Source organism: Dreissena polymorpha, chromosome 1 (genome assembly GCF_020536995.1).
Source record: "Dreissena polymorpha isolate Duluth1 chromosome 1, UMN_Dpol_1.0, whole genome shotgun sequence".
Taxonomy (NCBI): Eukaryota; Metazoa; Mollusca; class Bivalvia; order Myida; family Dreissenidae; genus Dreissena; species Dreissena polymorpha.
Genome location: NC_068355.1, coordinates 167,068,215 through 167,089,204, shown reverse-complemented (window position 1 = coordinate 167,089,204; position 20,990 = coordinate 167,068,215). Strand labels below are relative to the sequence as shown.

At 35.5% G+C, this 20,990-nt stretch overlaps 2 protein-coding genes across 4 annotated transcripts in view; both read left to right on the top strand.

Moving 5' to 3' along the window:
• Positions 1-6,644, top strand: part of LOC127859903 (uncharacterized) — a 26,608-nt gene extending 19,964 nt beyond the window's left edge. Inside the window, exons 14-20 of the mRNA XM_052397510.1 lie at positions 888-1,040; positions 1,869-1,998; positions 2,776-2,917; positions 3,391-3,470; positions 3,580-3,736; positions 5,291-5,370; positions 6,568-6,644. The gene's annotated coding sequence lies outside the window, so the exon portion shown is untranslated. The remainder of the gene's footprint in view (positions 1-887; positions 1,041-1,868; positions 1,999-2,775; positions 2,918-3,390; positions 3,471-3,579; positions 3,737-5,290; positions 5,371-6,567) is intronic.
• Positions 6,589-20,990, top strand: LOC127859915 (semaphorin-5B-like). Of its 3 annotated transcripts, XM_052397516.1 has the most exons (9): positions 6,589-6,737; positions 8,936-9,106; positions 10,125-10,295; positions 10,576-10,744; positions 15,139-15,209; positions 17,186-17,296; positions 18,639-18,671; positions 19,503-19,635; positions 20,718-20,990. In XM_052397516.1, the coding sequence occupies exons 1-9, from the start codon at positions 6,701-6,703 to the stop codon at positions 20,905-20,907; spliced, it is 1,086 nt and encodes a 361-aa protein (XP_052253476.1). In that variant the 5' UTR covers positions 6,589-6,700; the 3' UTR covers positions 20,908-20,990. The 3 variants fall into 3 exon arrangements, with proteins under 3 accessions (XP_052253476.1, XP_052253496.1, XP_052253485.1); XM_052397536.1 differs by lacking the exons at positions 6,589-6,737; positions 8,936-9,106; positions 10,125-10,295 and adding an exon at positions 13,733-13,875 and having other exon boundaries at positions 10,605-10,744; XM_052397525.1 differs by lacking the exons at positions 6,589-6,737; positions 8,936-9,106; positions 10,125-10,295; positions 10,576-10,744 and adding an exon at positions 11,326-13,875.

The window sequence follows — 20,990 nt, the reverse complement described above, 5'->3', positions numbered from 1 at the left end:
AAGAGTAATTAATAAATAAATAAATGGATTTGTTTAGGGAAAACGCGCATTTTAGTAGAAAAGAAAACTCCCAACTACTATTAGCATAACTGCCGCAGTCATCTAAAATTTCCCCACCTCTTTGGGGCACCTTGATAGACAATCGATATGACATCATGACATTATATTTGCATTATTGTAAACAGCAGAAAGAACCTTTACGCTGTAATGCCAATAACATGTTTGAAAAATCGCTATTGCAATTACAATTCTTGTAAAAAAACATTTAATACTTTCTAACCAGTACCTTGACATGTGGGGGAAGGACGGCAGCAAATGGTGGGCATGGTCTTGAAAACCAGAAGCAATGTGATACAATCTGTCACAGACAAATACATGACTATTAAGACGGTTTTAACTTTGCACTGACACAAGCAATTCCGTAAGCTACCACGGAGTGAAAATTCATTAAGCATTTAATTTTCATACAAAATCAATTTTGGTTTAGATATTTCTGTTCTTCATTTTTTGGTTTTCAGATTAACTTCTAACACAGTTTTATTTTATTTAAATGTCAGGCTCAATAACTACGTGGCTACTTAGGTCAAGGTCATGCTTTTAAAGCCAAATACGTGAATATAGCACTGTATTGTTGTAAAGTATTTTCCATTTATAACCTTTACAATTAAATTAATTTTAAATTAACTTGGCACTAATACTTATTTATATGAGTTGCTCTATAATGCACAAGCACATAGCTTTATATAACTTTAAAAAACTTTATTTTGAAAATAAATGAAATACAAACTTCATTATTTAGTGGCTCATGATTTGGTGAGAAAAACACCACATACTAGTTTTTAATTAATATGCGCTCAGACATTTTTAACAGCAATATTTTCTTGCAGACCACACAAACATGTGTGACTTTGAAGCAGACAGCCTATGCTCATAGCAGAATGTTCAGCAAGGTGACGACTTTGACTGGATTCGTTACCGGTCATCAACGCCAACAGATGACACCGGTCCGGATTTTGACCATACCCTCAAAAATGATAAAGGTGCAAGGATGTTTTAGGATACATAACATTGAATGAATTTTGTCATACATTTAACCAAAAAACACGTTTTAAATGAATGTGCTTTAAATATATGAACATATAACCGGTTTCACCAATATAAATTAATATTCATGTAAAGTTATAATTCTTCTTTGTTAATATTATGATTTTTTAAGGGGAAGTACTTTTTAGTCAATGTGCATGTCTTTTTGAAATGGCTGTTTGCTAAGTACTTTGGACTGACAGTTCAGAAGGGGTATATATGCATATATTCGGGCAATGGCTTTTTAGAAGCAGGTAAGCGTAACAGGGCAAGTAGTTTTAAAACTTAGTATGATATTTAAAAAGTGGGTATTTTGTTATGGTGCTTTCGAATACGGTGCTTACAGAAGTTATTTGGGGATGGTTTTTAAGAAATGGCTATTATTTTTACGCAGGCTATGTGGTATGAGGTTAAGAATTGGGTAATATAAATGTAAAATTTTAATTTTAAGAGTGGGTGGTGAACCAACTATAACTGCCGTATTTGTTGCTCTGATATATGTCTGCTGCTCAATGTTCCTCCAGAGAGCTACATGTTTATTGAGACCAGCTCCCCGCGGGTCCAAAATGAGAGGGCCTGGCTGGTTAGTCCACTTATACAGTACCCGGGATCCCATTTCCAGTGCTTTCAGTTCTGGTATAATTCAGCATTCTTTGTCATCTCGGATCGTAGCCTAACTTTTCTTCCTTCTTTGGCATAGAGTTCTTATCAAAACTTGTTTCGTTATGTAATTGGTGATCAATGGTGAAATATAAGCGTCATCCGTGTGCTTTATATTGGTATAGCTAGTTTTGGAGGCAACAGTAGGGATTGGGTACGAGGGTGACATCGCAGTTGACGACTTTAACTTGACGGAAGGCATCTGTTCAACACTGACCGTCAAAGCTTCCAGAACAAATTTAGCAAGCGCAAATGGTTAGACTAAGTTTATTAACATTCAAAGCTTGAAAATCCCCGTTAAATCATCATGAGCTTGTTAAAATGTAATGTATTGATCATTATTATAGATTAATCATTAATCAGCTTAGTTAACAGATTCATCCTCTCATTGTATGCCCAAAAATGGAGAATGGGCACTTGTTTGTCTGTCCTTCTTTGTGCCGGTCAATATACATATATACTTAGAAGTTTCAAAAAGTCATACAATTATGCATCTGCAAAAATAAGTTCTTAGTTTGCAAAATTAGTCTATCCATAGCCAAACTGATATTGCATTTATAATCGAAGTATCCGTTTTTTAGAATTTCTGTCGTTCTGCATGTCCCTTGATTTTTGTGTTGCGCTTAATTCAAAACATATTCCTGTTATACTGATGAAGCTTTACAAACATGTAAGCAACCACGTTAACTTTCGCCCTTCCAGAAGTTATATCGGACAATTAAAATTGTCCCTTTTTGCGCATAAACATGAACAATTACACTTGTGTTGTGGTTACGAAAAGTATTGCTGCTTATGTTGTGGACTTAACACAAATATTAACCCGTATGTGATCTTGTGCGCCTGTGTGAATTTGTGTTTTGATATTTTGAAAGTTTTGAGGCAAAGTGCACTGTCTATTGTCTAAATAATTAGCTATAGTATTTGGCAAACACCACTTAGATCAGAAGTAGTGTAAGTCGCCCAACTGTAAGACCGAAATACTGATATTATAAAAAGTAAAAAAACAAAACAACACTATATTTACTATAATAGAAACATCAACAAGCCCGTCCTACCCGCCAGTCCCAGCTGATCTTGTTCTGCAGTACTTCTGTGAGAATATCAATAATGTCAACTGCAGCCGGTACGCGTATGATGTGCCATGCGGAACTGACGGACGCTTCTACCCCAATATGTAAGCTGTAAATAATTAGTTTGTGTGTATGGCTCAATTATAAAGGGTTGAGTTAACCGTGCAATTATTGAGTTTTACCAAATGTATAATTAAATTAATAAGTTGTGTTTTGAATGCCAGTGACTCTTTTTCAAATGAATGTCACTGTTATTGCCCTTTATTAATTATTTGCAAATATTATATCTGAGACATATTTAGTAGACTCAAGAGTAATAAATTGAAACGTTATGATTGTTTGCAATGCGGTTTTCACCATAAACAATGTTCAATCTGTAAAGAAGGAATATCACTTGTAATAGCTGAGTCCATGAATGTAGGCCAAAATTATACTATGAGGTGAACTTTGTGTGCAAAGTTTGTGGGACGTTGCAAAAATGTAAAGGTCATAATTAAAGATCAATGCTGTTATGTTTTAGTGTCACTTGTAATAATTTTGGATGTTATTACAATGGCATGTATTGATTTTATTGTAGATGCATACTCACTAAAGAGAAATGTTCCAATCCTCACTTGGCAATCCACACAGATTACAAACATTGCAGTGTTGTCCCAGGTATTTCAAATTAAAATTAGTTATTTTTATGTTTGGAGTATTGATAGTTATAATAATGATAACGATGATCATGATGATCATAATGGTGATGGTTTTGCTCTTTCTTTAGGATGGACCACCGTTTCTTCCTTTGGGACCACACCAGTCACGAGCAATCTTGGATCAGAGCCGCCCATATTTCAGCTGTTCTGTGAAAACAAGGACCACATCGTCTGCAATCAGTTCGATGTCGTCTGCGCAACTGATGGCCACTTCTATCCGAACAGGTAAAGTTGAACTCTTAAGCAATATATGTGTAAGCTATTGGTTATGCTTATTAAAAATAGCTGTAACACACTTAAAATAAATTTTTCGTATTTAAACTTGCACGTCGTGTGAGATATCAATTATATAAATAATTTGCAAGATCAGGTCAAAGACTGCGTGTTATGCCATTTTCACAATCTAGAATGCCGATAGTTCTTAAACATTAAGCTATTGGTTATGCTTATTAAAAATAGCTGTAACACACTTAAAATAAAGTTTTCGTATTTAAACTAGCACGTCGTGTGAGATATCAATTATATAATTAATTAGCAAGATCAGGTCAAAGACTGCGTGTTATGCCATTTTCACAATCTAGAATGCCGATAGTTCTTAAACAATATGTGAAATTGAATCTGCCTGGCATACGTGTCTTTTCACATTTAGAACATTTGGAAAGAAGTTTAATCAGTATAAAGGTTTAGTGCGACAAGATCCATCCATATCATTTTTAATATCCTTTTTATTGCAAGTAAGCTTGGCTTAAATGATTTTCAAGCAATTAACTCATAGGTCAGATAGTTCATATATAAGAAAAGCTTGGTATAACTCATTCGTGTTAACAGGTTATAACTCATGGGAGCTCCTAGGTTTTCATTTTATATTATTTTTTCTTTCCCTCTTCCTATAATGAAGGGACAGTTTAGCTTCAGTTTTGTCTTTGTTAACCATCGATGTGTATCCTTGTCAATGGCTTTGATCTTTCCTGTGTATATACCCATCTCTTGACGGGAAATATTTGGGAAACCCTTGATGTGCGGGTGGTTTTCCGCTCCAACAGTGTAATAGTTTACATCACATCTTAAATTAACTTTCTGGAATGTAAATTTGCATAAATTCGAGGCTAAGTTTGATAACCAGTCAATTGGCACAATGCACTTCATTAGTGCGTTATTGCCCTTAATATAAAAAAACAACATTGCAACAATCGAATCTTCCTCAAGCTGTTTTGCGTTTAATTACATAAGAAAGAGGCCAATTGTGATGATGAGGCTATTTCTATAAGGACCTCCTATGTTATTGAAATTCATTCATACAATAAACACGAAAACTGCCATTAACGCACTCTAACTCCAACGGTTTTTATCGAATCTTCGCAACATAAATTTGAAAATCTTGTTGATATAAATTCAAGACAAATTCTGATAACTAACAAATGTGCACCAATTATTTTGGAGTTAGTTCCCTTTATTTATTTATTTAAATAAGGCGAAATTCGCGGTTTCTGCTCTCTAAGTCTTGCATTTTGATCGAATGTTCACCAAATTTTCTGAAAATGTCTACATTAAATGTATGCGAAATTCAACATCTAGCCAATTTTCTATGTATTTCTCTGTTGATACTAACAATACACCATTTTACGTTTCGGATATCAAAGTTCATTTAACTTTTGCAGAATCTTCACCATACTGTCCAGATTTGTTTTTTCCAGTCAAGTTATTTTAACCAGCCAAAACAATATGGGTTTCTATAAGGTTCCTTTCTACGACCCTTGTATTTGTTCGACATTGTTGTAGATGTGAACAGTTGAAAGCAACCTGCACCAATCCTGCATTGACGGTGTCTTCCAAAGTTTCACATTGCTCAGTGAACTCGGGTAAACATTTGCCTCTTGCAAATTTTTCTTTGAAGTTAGAGTAACACAATTTTCGTACAAATAAACTGTGCGAGTACAACAATGCAATGAAAATGTGACCATGCGTGCATAAACAGAGTTGGAATATACAGTGAAAAAGGCTCAAAACGCATGTTTTATTTTAACTTCACATAATGCAGTGTTCTGTTTTTCTCCCACAACAAAATGATCTTGGTTGCTGCCACTGATGATACATAGATCTTAAACTATGGTATATATGGTTTCGATGTATATAACAGAGTGTTAGCATTTGAGCATGAACTATTTTCTTCTAAATTAGTTTTTTAAAATAGTCCTTCATGCGTGTATCGTATAAGAATAAAATGTAAGGGTATCTTGGTATTAAATATTCGAACCGTGTTAGTTGATTGGACTGCCTGTCTGCTTTAGTAAGTCAGTTCGCACACTACTATAAGTTTGTGGAGTGAACTATTTCTACATTTTGCACGAAATTCAATTGCAATTTAAAATATGTTATCATTACGAAGTTACAATTTGTAAGACTACTTTGTACTGCCCGATGATCCACATGTTCCTTACATATATGTCTTTGAACGCACCATTTTTTTATGGAAGAAACATACACTATTATAAGTTTGTGGAGAAACCTACACCTTCGTTTCCCGCATGATTGGATTGAAACTAAACTGTCATTTCCATGTGAAGCACATCTTTTGATTACCCAGTGAGTCAAAACGTTTGTAAGTTATATGCACTCGAACTTCGCCATTTCTATGGCAGAAGGATAAAGTTTGAAGAGTAAACTTCTTAAGTGACTTAAGTGATTGAATATGTCATAACCATTACGTGTACATATGTAAGATCTTTTTGAAGCCTAATGATCCACATATTCCCTTTAATGTTTCCTGTGTGGGGGTATTTGTCACTTTTGTGAGGAAGGTCTAGTTTCAGTTATTTTTTCCAGTGAATTCAACGTTTTGTTGATCGCAAATTGAAATCAATCTTGGCTAAATGTCATACAAAATGCACGTATCTCGAGATACAAACACTAAACATCAAAATAAATTATTTAAAGTGGGTGGAGGAAGACATGATATTTCGAAAAAAAGAGAGTAAAACAATATAAAAAAGACTTTTACCACATGTTTGTGTTTCACGTCGACGATGTAATGCGCCATACTTTATTTTTATTTATAGTGAATGGTATCTGGGGAGCTTGGAGTGACTGGTCCTTATGTCATTGTAACGCTACACAAACTCGGTCCAGATTATGTGACAGTCCACCACCAGCTGGGACAGGTTTACCTTGCAATGGAGCGGCTAGACAGTCATGACATGCAAACTGGATCATAACGAACACTGTTCAGGTAGAAACACATATTTGTGAAAATATTAGTTACATTTTACATTTTCCACAGAAACTTGAAATGCATGCAGGAAACCAACAAGTGTGGTTAATAAAATGTTGTTGTTGTTTTTTATTATAATGCCAGCACAAAGTGGCAGCTTTAACGTACTTGATTGTCCTCGAGAAACGGTCTCTATGCAGTATTCTCATATTTCATAAAGCAATCGCACATTTACAACTTTTTTCTGTAGCTATAAAGTCACACTAGGTTCATATGCCAAATGTTGGAGAAAGTCAGTTTTTATGACTGTAAATATGTCCATTACCTGTCATTTAAGTTCGACTACTCACCGCATAGTCTGAGGTTAATTGTTGAGGTTAATGTGAATTTCCATATCATTGTTTTTACTTCAGATATCCATTTAAAACTTCATACATGTTTTCGTGTTTGTTGTGTTGGGTCAATGATTAAGCTGCATTCTGACCTGGAATTTATCAGATTTATGCCACTTTTTGTTCTTTAACTTCTGGTTAAGTATTTTCGTGCGACTTCTGTATATATGGGTATTTACTATACAGTCCAAGTTGTAACTTGAGCATAGCGGTCGTCTGGCTATAGCGACCAGTCTGGATTCTTCCTGACAAAATTAATTATATAGTACACATGTGTATAACGGTAATCAGTATTGAATAAGCAGGCTATTTTGTCAAACAAGAAATTGAATAGCAACTTTCGAACAATTTTTGGCATGTTTTTTTATTGTTGTATGTGGTTGTAAGTAATTTTTGCGTGATGTAATATTTGATTGTCATTGAGAATGATTGTATGTAGTTTGAAACAATATTGCAATTCACAATTTCCTTTTTAAGATAATTGTGCGAAGCGTGTGCGATTGTTTGAATGAAAATACTGTTTGTGTGATATTTATGTACACATATTTTTGTTATGAGCTTTAGGGGTCTGTTTTTACTATCATCCTACTTACCATCTAACAAATGGTCATCTGAATACAGCAGCCACCTTCCTATAATGGCCATTTTTGCCACCTTACTAGCAGATGTACCCAGGTTGAACAGTAAATTGAATAATACGTTTCATGTGCGTTCCGGGTCTTTATGCACATTAACTGACCAAACTCATATTTGTTATCAGTGTTTTATAATTTTTATTTCCCCCTTTTCCCCGACAAACCTACAAAACTCTGACCTGTATTAAATCATAATTTGGACATTTTGTGCTTAGTTCTACGTAGATCAATCATGTTGACGTATGCGTGACCAACACCATATTTCAATCTCCATTTCTGACATTGAAATAATACTTTAAATATGTGTTTCGTGTCTTTATTGGCAAAATCTGACCAATACCAATAACATTTACCTGCTTTTTATCATGATGAACGTTTGAGTGCAAGTTAAAATTCATAATAAAGTTTGCATGCAACGAGTCTCAACATATCTCTGTACCTAAAACAGAAACTCAATTGAAACTTCACAAATGTCTTCAGGATCATCATTGAAAGTCACCAAACAAAGCAATTTAACTTAATTGTGAGGTTTGATCTACTTTTTTTCATTGTAACTAAAGGTAATTGTGTTCATGCAACAACTCCTTTCTCTAGCTTTCATGTAGACTCAGCTTTGGGCTTCATTTTGGGCAAGTTAGGTCAAACTAAAGGTCCCTGTTGCTAAAATTAGGATACACAGTTTGCACTGCATAGCTTCTGTAAGGGTCGAGATATTATGCTGACTTTTTGTGTGTAAGTAGGTTACAGCCTAGTTTGGAATTTCATGTGAGTCCAGTTTGGTCCAGATCACAGTATATATAAACAATAAGAAAACGTTTTTTTCGCAGGAAAGCTTTAGTTTGGATTGAGGTATTGGGCTGTTAGTTTGTTCGTAGCTTACATGCAGGCAGACCTGAGTTCAAACGTAATTAAAAATAAATAAATTGGTAAACTTTCAAAATCTAGTTTCCTGGCATGGTCATATTTCTTGTCCTAATATGTATAGCATCAGCTTTAGGTTTACATATGTTATATAACTACTAGCTCATTCAACTTCATATATGTCTTTGTGGTAATTGCATGCGGTGCCGGACAGAACATGTACATTATTATATCATAGAGAAGAGCTCTTATTTACAAATAGTGTATGATCACACACAGATGCTAATGTAACTTTTCAAAATTTAATTCGAAATTATTATGTGAATAGTGAACGGTCTATGGAGTCTCTGGTATCCCTGGGCATCATGCAGCGTGACATGTGGTGTGGGGGACCATTACCGACTGAGGACATGCACCCATCCACGGCCACAACATGGAGGCAGTTATTGCGAGGGGGAAGCTGAGGAGCGAGAAGCATGCCAACAAGGAACTTGTGTTGGTAAGGATTGATGTTTAGTTCAACTGTTCATCGCACGGTCCAAAAACTACTCACCCATCTGTAAGTGTGTCAGTGTCTGCGTACCGGTACAATGTTTGTTAATGAATATTTATCCGTTTCATTTGAGTTTAATTTTAAGGACAACTCATGAAAATTAATACCATTCTTGTCTTTCATTAGCACTTGTATTTCTGCACATTGTTATTTTAGTCGTTATATTAAAAATGGGCCATATACTAAAGTAGTGCAGGAAAATATACACTGTTGGATTAATATGTAAGAAAGACTAAGACTGAATGTTTCGTCCCCTTATATTAGATGGCATTTTTAATTGAATTTGTCAGTCCGTTCGTTCGTCTGTACGTACTTGCGAAATTCATCGTTTAATAACCTCAACATTTATATGTTTGTAAAGAAATGATTTTTTAATGTCGCAATAGTTTGCGGAATTTTGCAATTTGTCTGTTGTCCACATCAGATTATTTAGTGAATTTGTATTTGTCCAAATATGTGTTTGCTTTCAAAACATGGAAAACAATGTATATGTTTATTTTATTATACAAATGACTGTTTAAAGATACCCACATCTAAAGTCATACTAGATTGATAGAGTGTCAGTTTGAGTGCATGAACTGTGTTACTATTAATAAAGTTTTTGTATATCTCAGTTAAGAGGTATGTAAAGAGTCACCTTGTCGTTTGGCTGGTTTATTAGTAGGTCCATCGGTCGGACTGCACTCGCTTAACGGGCAAACTACTAGCACATTTCTGAAGTTACAAAGTCGTAACGTAAACATTCGTCTTCACAAAAACTTAAAGATGATCAAGACAAAGTTTTATCATTCTTAGTTATTAATACACTTAATTACCTTTGATAATATTTGGCAACACCGTGCAGGGCTATTAGTCATGTTTGTGATAAAGCTCTGGTTTCTTTAGTCATGTCATTTTATAAATGACTTTTGAATATCTTCCCAGATCTATTCCATAAATTTTCAAAAAAATACTCACTTTGCAGTTGATGGTTCGTGGGGAAGCTGGTATCCGTGGAGTCCTTGCTCAGTGTCGTGTGGCGTCGGTGAAATAGTACGCGCAAGGACGTGTACAAACCCCCGACCACAAAATGGTGACTCGTACTGCACGGGAATATCAGAGGAGCGGCGAACCTGCTCCATGTTCGCATGTGCAGGTGAAATAAATTACTCAGATTATGTTGTGTTCAGTCTTTTTCCGATTTAGCTCAATTTAGCTGTCACAGTTTGGTTTATTTATGTGCATCCACGTGTCTGTCATTGCGTGCATCCATACACGCTAGTCCAGGCAGTAAACTTCGCCATTCAATATATATATTTACAGAACTGTTCACAATATGGACAGGTAAACCTGTTTCGATATCTCTTATTTCGATGTAATGATTGAAAAATTAATTATATACTATTTATAAAACAAAATACAACGAATATGTAAAGGCACGATTGTTGGGCATACCAACCCGCCAGCGACGACGACAATGCCAACAGTTCCAACGACGACGCTTAATCCGGCTCTGGTAGCTTTCTGCGCAGCCTCGCCCCGCCCGAATTGCAGTACGGACTTGGACTCGATATGCGCGTCCGACACATCATTTTACGTAAACAAGTGAGTTGGGATATGGAAAGATTTCATTTTTAGCTCGGCTGTTTTCGGAGAAAACCCGAGGTATTGTCATAGCCAGCTCGTCGTCCGCCGTCAGCGGTGTGCAAAAACCTTAACAAAAAGGCTCTAAAATCAAAGTGCTTCTACCTACAACTTTGAAACTTCATACGTAGCTGCACCTTGATGAGTTCTACACGCCCCACTCTTTGGTCACTAGGTCAAAGGTATAGGTCACTGTGACCTCTAAAATAATTCTTCTGACAACCTTACACGATATACTCCTCGTTAATATTTCTTTACCAACTTCATGCGAAAGGCCTGTTAAACATGAGTTATAGAAGCGGAGAGGCATATAACATACCGGAGCGGCGAAAATGCTTGAGAGATCGGATGTTTGACCTGGTTACCAGTCACAAAATCGGTCTCGTCTTCTCTATGATAATAATAATAATAATAATAATAATAATTATAATAATAATAATAATAATAATAATAATAATAATAATAATAATAATAATAATAATAATAATAATGATGATAATAATAATAATAATAATAATAATAATAATAATAATAATAATAATAATAATGAAATAATAATAATAATTTTTTCTTCTGTTTTACAGTCAAACTTTTTTTCTGTTTCAACGTTTTCATTCATGTCGTAATATATGTATATAGAATCTATTTTCAAAGACATGTACAGGCATTCACTTATTTATCCATATGTCTTGTGTTTTTACTGCGTAATAATGTTTATTCGCTCAAAAATAAACTGTCTTATTCAACGGAAACGCTATTTTCCTAAGGGATCGCCGAAACCCAAACCCAAATTTTATATCCCATCCTTCCCTGTCTACTGTACACATAGACTCGTCCACTAAGTACATAACCACTGCCCGTGCTAATGGTCGGTCTTTTACTAGCTCGCCGCATATGTAACCCTGTGAATCGATGAGAATGGTTTCAAATAAGGTGCGAGTACATGTATTTTTAAAATGAAGCAATCCGCAATCAAATGGTCGATATTTAAATTACTCCATAAATATATATATAGTGATACAAGTGAGTAGCATTAGGAGTGGCGATAATAACGACGATGCTATATGATTATGATTGACGTTGATTTTACAATGATGGTGTTAAGTGATGATGACTAGTGATGATACAGAAACTATTAGGTTGTTAATGTCATGATGATGATTTGTCATTTCTCTTTTGATGATCATGTTGATTGTAATGTTGGTGTCAGATGATGATTACCAATGATGATTAGGGAGATTCAGATTATAATTACGATTGGTGATGACTAGATTCGGTTAAGATATTTCTAAATGATTGATGTCAATAATGTGTTATGATATATAAATTACTGATAATAACTGGTTATGAATTAGATCATGGGACTGGTGATAATAATGGTGGCTTAGGATTACGATTACTTTGAATGTTGGTGATGATGGCAATGAAAAAGAAGGATGATGTCAATGATGACAAGGATGTCTCTTGATGATGAATAATAAAAGTTTTTTGAGTTCCTCAATTTTATGTTTAAGGCAATTATGATGGCATCTTATAAGGGCCGATGATGATTTCTGACGAGATCTACTGATGATTTGTAATGATGATGATGTCACTTATAATGATGATGATTATGATGACGATTATGATGATTAGGGTAACATTATCATGACTTATAATACTCCTTATAATTGATTATCATGTTATTGATGTTGATTTTGTTGATGTCGATTGATGTTGACTGATGTTGATTGTCATTTTGTCTAAACTTGTTAAAAATGACCAATACTGATGTAAAAGAAAGTGGACTGATGATGATTTTATTCAATGATGTTGTTCTGGATATGGTTCTTAGTTGTAATTCATTGTTGTTTCGTAACCGGAGCCTTTATTTTGGCTCATTTTCATCGAAGGTCTGGAATTGTACAGACACTGTTGATGCCGTTTCTTGGGCGGGAACGCTCTCGTGGTGGGGATCAAGCCCATGACTGGCGGAAACGCTCCCGTGTTGGGGATCGAGCCCGTGACCTCCCGGTCGCTGGGCGGGCAGCATATCCATTAAACCACGGCGACCTGTAAAGGACCTGGGAAAGGTTCATGAATAAAATAATGATGACAAGAATTATTCTTTGTATATAATTAAAACTGTTTATTGTCATAAAACACTTAAAGAGTGCACGAAGACGTGCGTTTGGGGTGCCTCAGGCGGGTGTGTGCGGGTTTGTGTCGCCGCAGTTTGTTTTTTATATGTGTTATGTTGTTGATGTGTTATATTTTTGTTGTTGTTGTCGTCATTCTATGTATTTGTTGTTGTTTTGTTGCATGGAATATGTTACAAGTGCTGCAGGATACGCACAAACGCACTAGCCTTTTATTTGAGCAATGTTTCGTTTTTCCAAACCCGATTTTAATTCATTGTTATTGCTTGTCAAGGCTGGCGTGTGTTCGTGGCCGCTGTGTGGCGGAAGGCCCACATCCTGCGGCCGTGGTCCTTTTTGGCATAGTTTCCACGAACACACTTCCCGCTTGTCACGGGGGATAGACATTATGTACTTAAATTTCCCGCCGTTTTCGGGGAACCTGTATAATGTAAATGATCCCAGCCTTGACAATATAATGCCAAACCTTTAAGATAATAAATTGCGTAGTTAAACTATTTTGCGTTTGTCGTTGAATAATAATGTTTATACGCTCAAGAATAAACTGTCTTATTCAACGCAAACGCTATTTTCCTAAGGGATCGCCGAAACCCAAACCCAAATTTTATAAACCATCCTACCCTGTCTACTGTACACATAGACTCGTCCACAAAGTACATAACCACTGCCCGTGCTAATTGTCGGTCTTTTACTAGCTCGCCGCATCACAGTGTTGGTCGCGCTATGGTTTACAAGTTTACATTTTCCACCCACCCTCTCACTTTATTTTTCATTGCAACACGATGCTTGCCAGATTTTTGTAATATTCCAGTGTTGTCGAGAATTACGAGCTCCATTAGAAACCCCCATCGTCATGGCTGGGACTTAACAGCGTACGGCACACCGTCAGTCTGTCCAATGGTCTACTTAGTTCGGCCCCCGACGACGGGTTCCTGCGTAAATGACTGTACCAGTGTTAGAGAATTTGCTAGACTTTGATCAAAACTTGTACTTTTTGGAAATTCCAACCACATTAATAACTTAGTTAAAATGACCAGTTATGTTTGAGTTACAAAATGTCCACAGTTACATGTTAATATTGGTTGTTTTCGGGAACAGTTTTCCAGAGTTATTTTTCATTCAGTGAAGTTTTATCTCTGGTTTTTACTCTGGCCTGGAAAACACCATTTTAGGATAAAGAAGGCATAGTTTCCACGAACACACTTCCCGCTTGTCACGGGGGATAGACATTATGTACTTTAATTTCCCGCCGTTTTCGGGGGAACCTGTATAATACAATTGATCCCAGCCTTGACATTATTATGTCAAACCTTTAAGATAATAAATTGCGTAGTTAAACTATTTGGCGTTTGTCGTTGGATAATAACTATCAATACACAAACTTAATTACTATATGCAAATGTTATTCCTTCTTCCTCGCAAAAAGTACACGTATTACTCTCCTACAATCCCATTTTAAAAAGAAGAGATTTTGTGCTCAATATTCTGTTGATACTCCTAGTTTGTAGCAATTTCATCTATGTATTATTCGTGTTGTTAAATACTTGTCCATGGACTTTTTTCCATTGTATGGAATAATTTGCAAAGTATTCATGCCATTTTGTGTTGCATGTTGGGGTTTCATTCAAATATATTGTATAATAACTTGTTGCATGAATTTATAATTATTGGTTTTATATAGGTCGATAAAGTGGGATATGAATGCACTTTTTACTGTTCTTATTTGAATTTTGTTACTGAGACAAAGTATGCAGAAAGAACCGTTTTTATGCCTTCATAATTCAAAACGTTTTAACTGATTTATTCATTTTGATTTGTAGCTCTTGCAGTGACAAAAACTTCAACAGTCTTTAATACTATCGTTTACTTACTGAATGCCATTATCTTACCAATATTTCCAAAAATGTTTTTATTGTTGATTAATAAACAGTTGTTGAAAAACAGTGGTGTATCCAAATGTTTATCAACAGAATCGATGTTAATACTTTAAAATAGTCGGACTTTATTGTAAAAAAATCGATCCAAAATGTGTTGGTTATTCTTTTTATGTAATAAACATAATTATAATGATAATACTAATAGTATTAATAATACTTATAATACAAATAATTATTATAATAATCTGATGCATACTAAGCTGATAAACATGCTGTTTGAGCACGTGATGTACACTGTATAAATGTACAAATATTCAGATGACGATCTCTTTCTTTACAGATGCGAGTTCTCGAAGGCCTTTTGCATTAACACCAGTTTGAGGATCAAGGATATTGCTTTCTGCACTGGTGGTAGATAAGTTATCCAACTATCCAATACCATAGCAACCAACTATGACGCATTGTTGTTGCCCGTGTTCCGAAACAAAAAGTATTAAACATGTATATACCTTACGTGGGTATGACCTTGGCTATTTCGAAACAAACGAAAACATGAAAGCCGTTCATTTTCGTCAATCTTTTGTTATTATCTTGCCGTAAGATATAATAGCAATTTAGAGCAATAGAAACACAGGGTTTGAATAATTAATAAAACGAAAATCCTTCAAAGCTAATTGCCATGTAAAAATACGGATCCATGTTCCTCATTTATTCATGTTTCTGTGTATAGATTCGTGAACAAGGACTTTTGAAAAATAAAAAAAACTGGCTCAGAATACGATTAATTCGATAAACATAATCGTATTGTTCAACACACAAAAATCACAAATCGCTCAGTCTTAACAACGCTGACCCCTGTATTCCATCAATGATTGTTTATTTGACATTATAATGGTTGTTATGCCTCGCACTAGTGAAAATAAACTGTTTGTTTGTTAACTCATCAACACGATCGCACAAGTAGCACGGACCTGTGTAATATTTAGTCATAAACACCATCGCATATAATGGACATGTACAATGTTTACTTATTAACACCATCATATCAAAATTATGGAGTGTGCAATATTAGGCCATTATCACCATCGCATAAGTTGTATGTGACTTACCAATGGTGAGTCATTAACACCATCGCATCAGTTGTTTGAGACTTAACAATGTTGAGTCATTAACATCATCGCACTAGTACCAATGGGAATTTCATTGTTAAGTCATTGACACCATCGCATCAGTAGTATGGAACTGTGGACTGTTATGGTATAAACACAACTGCGATAGCAGCACGGAACTGTACTATGTTTAGTGATTAAAACCATTGCATCAGTAGTATGGAATTGTACCCTGTTAAGTCATTTACACCATCGCATCAGTTGTTTGGAATCGCACAATGTAAAGGCATTAACACCACTGCCAAGGTAGCATGGAACTTTACAATGTAAAATCATAAACACAATCGCAATAGTAGTATAGAATTGTGTTTATTCGTTAACTTATCGCACCAGTAGCATGATACGTTACGTTGTATACTCGTTCAGACTTTTGCGCAAGTAGCATGGAAATGCGCTTTACTAGATAATATTTTCACACTAGTAGAATGGTACAGCCAAATGACTTTTTCTTCCTAGGTAAGGTTTTACAATGAAAAAGTGTTAACTATGTTTGAAAATTCAGCCGAAGTTCATTGTTGCCCCCTATGCAGCAAAATAAACCATGCGTTGAGCCAGTATTAATTCGAAATCCCTCAATCAAAGATTTGAAATGGTGTCACCGTTTTTTTTGGTCTGTCAGTTGGTCTAATCTGAGTTTTAAAGTACAATTCACCTGAAATTAATTATCTTATTACTAAAAATATCACGAGTTCACGTGTGTTTGTCTCTTGCCACTAAAAATATGTTCATTACTCTGAAAACAGTACAAACTCTCATGTTACGGGAAATTCGTCAACTGGTACGATTTCAGCTACGTGTAGTCCACCCAACAGTTCAACATAATCTACAGCAACTTCTACAACAGGTTTAAGCCACGCCATCGTCACATCGCAAACAACTACAAATGATCGCACTAGTAGAGTCTATTTACTGTTTCCTCCTCGGTCATCATTGAAGATGTATTTACTATGATAATAATTAAGCCGAAGCCAATTTTTATCCCCTAGACCTCACACATAAACACAGCATTGAGCCATTATTTATTCGTATCGACACAAATAACGTTTGAATGGGGCATAATGAAGCCATCATTGCGTCTGTTTTTTCTTTTGGTCCCATCTGTGGTTTCAAGTAAAATTCATCTTAAGCAAAAAAATAATTTAAGCAAAAATAATTTTTGTCTTTTGCCACTAAAACACATATTAACCACTCTGAAAACAGAACAAACTCACTTTACAGGGGGGGAACCAGCTGTTACAAGTTCAACTATGAGTAGTCCACCCGAGACTTCAACACTACCACCAACAACTACTACAACAGGAGCACGCGGCGCATCGGAAACGACTACAGGTGATAATATTTTGTAGCGCAGTACATATTTATGTTAACAACACTCTTTGCATGGAACTGTATGTTGTTTACTCATTGACACTATCGCATCACTTGTATGGACATGTACGTTGTTTACCCATTACTATCATCGCTTCACTAGAATGGAAATGTAGGTTGTTTACTCAATAATACCATCGCAGCACCACGATGGAACTGTAGGTCGTTTTCAGAAGTATACGATCGGATCACCATTATGGAACTGTCTGCTGTTTTCTAATTTATAAATTTGCATCAGTAGCATGGAACTGTAGGCTGTATACCCGTAAACACCATCGCACCAGTAGCATGGAGCTGAAACTTGTTTTCTTGCTAGGATTATCGCATTACAAGCATGTTATTGTATATTGTTTACTCATCAACATCAAAGCATCAATAGCATTGCATTTTGCGATTTAACTTATAAACACTTATTAATTAAAACTGTTACTCAATATCACAAGAACATCAGTGGTATGGAAATGTACCATGAAAAATTAATAATATCGCAACGATAGTATGGAACTGTACCTTAAGAAATTAACACTTTCGAACCAGTCTATGGAACTGTACTTTGACAATCAACACTAATTTACCTTTTTATGAAACTTAACATTTGTTTACTCATTAACACTATTGGACCAGTTGCGTAGATTTATGTATTGATTTCTCATTAATCATCACACTAGTGGAATGGAACTGTACTGTGTTGACTAATTCACAGCATCGCACTAGTAGGAGTGAACTGTGCTTTGTAAAATCATTTACAACAGTGCACCGGTCTTCGTTGTAGTTTGGAACTGTACGGTGTTTATTCATGACCACCATACCTTATATAGTAAGGAACTGAACATTGTATAATCATTTACACCATCACACCAGTAGCATGGAACTGCATCTTTGTTAATCGCTAACATTATTTCACTAGCAGTACTGGTACTGTACGTTGTTTATTTGTAAAAAAACAAACACCGTATCAGTAGCATTAAAATGCGGCTTGTTGCTTTGTTAAACACTATCGCATACGTGTAATGATATTAAACGTTGTTTACTCATAAAAACCATCGCACCAGTAGGTTTAAACAGCCCGTTGTTTTTTCCACTTACATTATGAAACTAGTAGCATGTAATGTAACTGTTGTTTTTTTTAAATTTTCGATGACGCTATTTGCTCGTACACATCATCGCACCAGTGGTATGAAACTGTTTATCATTTTCTCATGAACACAATTGGAATCGCATCAGCAAATACACTTTGTATAATGATTAACTTAATCATGTTAACTCATGGACTCATCAGGATATTCTCTTTTATTTTTTCCAGGAACTGCCGTCCGCCCAACAGCGGCTCCACATCGTACGTCTCAACAATTTTTGGCATTTTATGAAATTTTATATTCAATAAGCGGTGGATAGAAAGCTAACGATCTAGAGATTTCGTTCCTCATCAAATGGGATTTAGCATATATTTAATGTTGCGATTATTAATCTAAAAAGGTTCCCTTTCAATCCACATGCATGTATTTATATATAAAATGGTAAAAAAACGAAATTTCACTATAGGCGCTTTGTAAACTTTCGTTGGTGGTACTTTATTTTGACTGTATTTGTGTACACAAATACACAAAATTGACATTAAGGTATTTATGTATGGAGATACATGAAATGTCATTATTTCAATTTGATAAGCAGGGTATTTACCAAATATATCTGCCAGTTATCATGAAAAAAACGAGAAACAGTTTGTAGTGGAAATTAACAATTGTTTGGATTTATTGTTGTTAATCGGTTTATAAATAACGATTCAGTTCTGGTGCAAAAATACAGATACCGTTATAGCATGAGTTGTAAAATAACCGTGACTCAGAACAACAAAAAATTTCTATGTGGTATATATTTATAACGACAATGCGACAATTATTTCGGATCGAACGTGATTTGAAAAATGTGTGTGCAATGTAAATGAGAACATTATATGATTATGCAGTTGCAATGCTTGAAAGTTCTGTTTGTGATGTTTGAGGGTACTATTATTTTGTGTCTGTATGTAGACCAGCAATTATCATGTAAGAATTATACATTTATCTATTATTACTTCGTGTATATGTAAATGTGTAAATATCCCCTATTCATTATATCAATCATGACTATTCATGCTATGAACTATGACTGACCTATCATGTTTCAGCTATCAATTGCACATTGTGTCAGTTTAACCCGCAGCTGTGCTTTGCTCAAACCAAGGTGGAGATGTGTCCTGACTCCTACTGCATCAATGAAGTCACAAACAAGGAAGACGGCTCCAAATGGGTTGACAGAAGGCAAGTAATATAAGGCTCGGCTTTAGTCTAGTCCATATTTTGGAACTTTTATGGAAAACAGTGTGTAAGGTCAACCCGCAGCTGTGCTTTGTTCTCACCATGGTGGAGATGTGGTTTTACTCCTACTGCATCAATGAAGTCACAAACAAGGAAAACGGCTCCAAATGGGTTGACAGAAGGCAAGAAATATAAGGCTCGGCTTTAATCAAGTCCATATTTTGGAACTTTCATGGGTAAACAGTGTGTAAGGGTAACCCGCAGCTGTGCTTTGTTCTAACCAAGGTGGAGATGTGTTCTGACTCCTACTGCATCAATGAAGTCACAAACAAGGAAGACGGCTCCAAATTGGTTGACTGAAGGCTAGTTATAGAGCGCTCTGATACAAATGCAATAATGTTCACGGCGGAAGGCAATTCATATTACCCTCTGCTATAACCTAGTCTGTATTGTAAACTTGTGATAAAACATTATTGTTACCGTGTTCATATTGTGGATTTTCAACTACTGTATCAATAGTTGCAAACGAAGCAGACGGTCAAAAATCGTTTACAAACGGTCAGACATTTAACCCTCTAAAATAACCTAGTCCGTTGTGTGGAGCAACATCTACATTAAAAAAAATATACTTTTAAGTGACTGAACATCAAAATGAATAAAAAAAATACGTGCTTCAATCTGTTTACATTGTCAGGCTTGGGCCGCCGTAAACCGATTTTAAACTCTCAATGATATGATTTTCTTTAACTGTTCCAACGCGATGATCGGAATTTGATCAGATGGTGTTTGTGTGTGTGTGTGCCATGTTTTTTTCTTGTGTCTCATTGTGTGGAAATTTGTCACGTGCCTTATATAAATGACGTTGTAGTAATGATCAAATGATTTGCTGGAGTTTTAGGTTATTTACAATTACCAAGCTTACATAGTTTCGAAGTATGATATTTAATAATATGCACTATATACAAAACCTTTTCATCACATGGTTCAATGACGTTACTCGTCGAACACATCTTTGTCGATATGAAATTTTCAAGGGAATTACCATTTGGCAGATAATTATGTTGTTTATGTTTTTCATGTTGTAGATGTGGCACTTATGACGAGTGTGAGAACGACTGGTGGCACAGCACAAGTGATGATCCAGACTGTCAGGACTACAAACCAGACCAGAACACGATGAAGGACATCCACTGTACCTACTGCTGCACCACGGACAACTGTAACAGGGATATCAAGCCTGCTCAAGACACTCTCTACACGCATCCCAAGAAATAGACAATAAACTAATTCGTTTTTCTCGAATGATGCTTCCGTTCATCGTTTGTGTGTTCATAGCGCAATAAATGGCTAGGCTTGTT

Bases quoted from the DNA above. Each gene is read 5' to 3' on its own strand.
- LOC127859915 (XM_052397516.1), top strand. From the start codon at position 6,701: ATGACATGCAAACTGGATCATAACGAACACTGTTCAG. The intron at 6,738-8,935 runs GTAGAAACACAT...TTATGTGAATAG, and splicing joins TCATAACGAACACTGTTCAG to TGAACGGTCTATGGAGTCTC. The intron at 18,672-19,502 runs GTACGTCTCAAC...ATCATGTTTCAG, and splicing joins CCCAACAGCGGCTCCACATC to CTATCAATTGCACATTGTGT.